The 3,665-nt window shown below is 55.4% G+C and overlaps 3 protein-coding genes across 3 annotated transcripts in view; all 3 read left to right on the forward strand.

Annotated features, from left to right (window-relative positions):
• Positions 1-3,665, forward strand: part of LOC109380142 (kinesin-like protein KIF19) — a 76,196-nt gene that overhangs the window by 37,061 nt on the left and 35,470 nt on the right. The gene's annotated exons all lie outside the window — the stretch shown is intronic.
• Positions 1-3,665, forward strand: part of LOC109380197 (eukaryotic translation initiation factor 3 subunit B-like) — an 18,207-nt gene that overhangs the window by 7,325 nt on the left and 7,217 nt on the right. The gene's annotated exons all lie outside the window — the stretch shown is intronic.
• On the forward strand, positions 85-3,613 carry LOC109380198 (eukaryotic translation initiation factor 3 subunit B-like). The gene is made up of 3 exons (XM_019637524.1): positions 85-197; positions 959-1,097; positions 3,354-3,613. Exons 1-3 carry the CDS (start codon positions 100-102, stop codon positions 3,573-3,575), a joined length of 459 nt encoding a protein of 152 aa, XP_019493069.1. The 5' UTR covers positions 85-99; the 3' UTR covers positions 3,576-3,613.

The raw sequence follows: 3,665 nt of genomic DNA on the forward strand, positions 1-3,665 counted from the left end.
CCATTCTGTCAGACTTAACCCGTAGGGAGCAGTGTGAATGCTGCCCGTCCTTGGCTCCCTGCACACTGGCTCGAGGGCCTCTACAAGGACGCGTAACAGATGCTTCCTTTCGTTTCAGAGACGTTCGATAAGCAGCAGGCAAACACCATCTTCTGGAGTCCCCAAGGACAGTTTGTGGTGCTGGCCGGCCTGAGGAGGTGGGCGTCTGCCGTCAGCTCGCGGGGAGCGGCGCTCCAGGTTGCATGCCGGGTGCTGAGGGTCACGCTGGGGCTCTGACTCCTTGCAAATGCTCGATGGACTGGTCGTTGTGAGCTCCTGGACCTGGGCCAAGACCAGGCAGATTAAAACAGTCACGTGCGTGTGCTTGCTCTGCGTGCCCTGGAAGACACGTCTGCGTGTTGCGATTCCCTGGCAGTTAAGCGGGAACTCTGCCTGGCAATCCACTTAGCCGGTGTCAAATCCACATCTTCTCGTAGGAAGGCTATTTCAGCAGACAGCTGAGCCTGTCTACTGTGGTCATTGTAACCGCAGAACATAGATGCCCACCCTCCCTTGCTCGCCACTTAGTTGCTGTTTCAACAAGATGTGTGGAAGGAGACAGCGCGGGGCTTGCAGCTTCCGTCGGGCCTGCGTGCTGGTGGAATGCCCCAGCTGCTCATGGCCCTTCCTTGTCCTAGACGTTGATTGTGTTTTTGGAGGCTTGGCCTCTGATACCCTTTCCTGTAAAGATAACGCCGCAGACACATACAGTCTGGTCGTGTGCACTTGATATGTCTTCCTTCACAGCCCCACTCGGAGAGTGTTACTTCCCTGTTAGTGGTTGGGGGGGGTGTTCTGACCCCCACCCTGCAGCCTCCAAGGGGCGGGAACGCTGGTGGGATGGCGCAGACACACAGGGCTCCTGACGGAGCTTGACGGCCATCTCCTAACTGCACTGTCTGTCTGTCTGTGTCCTCAGCATGAATGGCGCCTTGGCGTTTGTTGACACTTCGGACTGTACGGTCATGAACATTGCAGAACACTACATGGCCTCCGACGTGGAGTGGGATCCGACTGGGCGTTACGTCATCACCTCTGTGTCCTGGTGGAGCCATAAGGTATGGGTCCTGTGCAGCCTCGTGCCTATGAAATCTGGCTGTGCCCGGCTTGCCGCTGATCCCTTACCTCGGGAAGAGTGCCAGCACGGCGCTTCCACCACCACCACACGCGCGCGCACACACGCACATCCACCCACCCACCCTCCTCGGGCAGGCATTGCTGGTGGGCCGTTATAAATTGACTTTGTGCCCGGGCTGCTTCAGAATACTGATGCTTCTCGACGTAGGATGGGGCTGCACCCCAATAAATACCGGAAGTGGAAAATGCCTACCAGCGTCCTGGCTTAGCCAAAGCCCACCTTACACACCCTCAGAACACCTAAGTAGCTACAGTTGGGCAAAACCGTCTCGCTGCCCACCCAGCGTCACAAGCATCCCGTCCCACATACCACTAGGCTGGGAAAAGATCCAGACTCAAAATTTCAGGTGTGGTTTCTACCAAATGCACGTCGCTGTCACACCGTCGTATTTTGAGGCCATCTGTACTTCTGGTCAGAGCGCCTATGGCAGCAGCCTTCCCCTAAACACCTTGGGGTTCCTCGAGCCCCTCTTTCCTGAGTTAGACCCCGTCTTAGTCGGCTGCAGCCCGCGTCCAGGCTGCCGTCATCTGCAGTAGGCAGAGCTTTTCACCCTGGGAACCAGGGTGTTATGATCCTCCTGCAGCTGAGAATTCAACGAGGCTGCTCACTGGCTCGTATGTGGAGGGGTTTCTTCCTGTTGGCACACGCCTTCCCAGCGCAGTTACTTCCTCGAGAAGTTCTTGGTTCGGGCCGTCATTTTCCGGGTGCCCAGCCCATGAGCCCTCTGTGCCGAGGCCTCTGCTGGCTGCGGTCCTGTGGCCTACAAGTGAGGGTTCCCTGAGCGGAGGCCTCTCCCTCTCCTGCCTCATGGCCATGGCACTCCCCCCACCTGGAGTGCAGTTGCTGTGGGTTTGGTGCTTCCTACTGTTGAGCTGTACCAAAGTGCACATCTCCAGAGGCTCCCCTCCTGCCTGGGCACCACTGTGTTTTCATGGTGCTCAAATGATAGCAAGTCAGCTTAGTCAGTGGCTACGAGTTCCTCATCTCCTGGTCCCGCTAGAATGGAACATCATGGGGACGCGGGCGTTTCCTCTCCTGTTCTGAGCCGTGTCCCCAGCATCTGCAACGGTGTCAGGTTCAGTCAGGACTTGCTGACTGAATGACTTGGCACACGAGAAACATTTGCCATCTCTGTTTTTAACTTAAGATTGTCATCTTTCTTTAGCAAAAGACACAAGGGTGTGTCAGCAGCGGTAGAAATGGGCCTCTGATTGTGGAAGGAGGCTGAGGCGGGCACGGGAGTGACAGGTGCCAGCAGGGGGCGTTACAGCCTGGGCTTTGGAACACCCCGAAAGGCATGGAAGTGGGATTCTACACAGCGTTTTTCTGCGGGGGCAGAGGGGAGTCTCAACAAGCCTGAAACACTTAAGGAACTCTGTGAGGAATGCTGTGCTCTGCAGGGACCAAGGGCCACGTGTGTACAACCACGTCCTGCGTAGCATGTGAAGGCTGCTGGCTTCGGCGTGGTTCACAGACTCTGCCCCATCTGGTGGTCAAGTTGGCCGAGGATTTCATTTCATGTTGTTAGGATTTTGTGTTGATTGAGGTGTTGACAGTTGAACCAGCTCATGCATGTGCACAGAGCCTGTGCAGCCAAATCCGGGGAATTCTGTGCAGTGACGTCACGAGCTTCTGGGAATGGACTTAGCACACATCCCTGACAACAGTGTCTTAAGTCATCACCTTTACACCCTGATCAGGTGTGTTGGCCGTGCCCATGTCGGAACCTGTTCACACTTACCCTTTCAGACTGTCGGTCACTGTTAAAACGCGACAGGCTACCCAAGCGCGCGTCTGGGCCAGGATTACACCAGTGTGAATGACGGCGCTGCTTCCTTCATCAAGAAAGCCTTGCTTGGAAAACTGCAAGCTGAGCTAAACTGTTGGATGCAGTTAGTTTCTGTCCTATGCTGTCTTAGCACTGTTCTGGCTGCTGTGTACACTGCAGTGTAATGTGGTACATAACTTGTGTCTTGTTTGTCAGCTGTCACCCCCTGCCGAATGGAAGCCCTGTGAAGGCAGGTCTTGGTTTTGTTCACCAGTGTCTCCCAAATACTGATACCCTTCTTGGGCGACGCGTTGGCTCGCAGTGGGATGAATGGCTGGCTTCGTGGGCTCTGCGTCCTGGGGTGACTGGGCGGGGTGAGCAGCTCCATCTCCCCTTGGCCTCTTCCAGGTGGACAACGCTTACTGGCTGTGGACTTTCCAAGGGCGTCTTCTGCAGAAGAATAACAAAGACCGCTTTTGCCAGCTGCTGTGGAGACCCCGGCCCCCAACACTCCTGAGCCAGGATCAGATAAAGGTCTGGTGTCCCAGCAGTTTGAGGGGGCGTGGAAGTAAAAGGAAAAGCTTTCTTTTGTCACTGTCAGGGTGGTCTGAGCGAGGAATAGAAACGTGACCCTTTGAAAAGATGCAAGAACAGTAGGAACCCAAGTGGAAAAGAACAGTTTTAGGGACAGTCAGCTTGGATTGTCAGCTTGTTTTGGGT

The sequence above is a fragment of the Hipposideros armiger genome, unplaced genomic scaffold (assembly GCF_001890085.2).
Source record: "Hipposideros armiger isolate ML-2016 unplaced genomic scaffold, ASM189008v1 scaffold_33, whole genome shotgun sequence".
NCBI classification, from domain to species: Eukaryota; Metazoa; Chordata; class Mammalia; order Chiroptera; family Hipposideridae; genus Hipposideros; species Hipposideros armiger.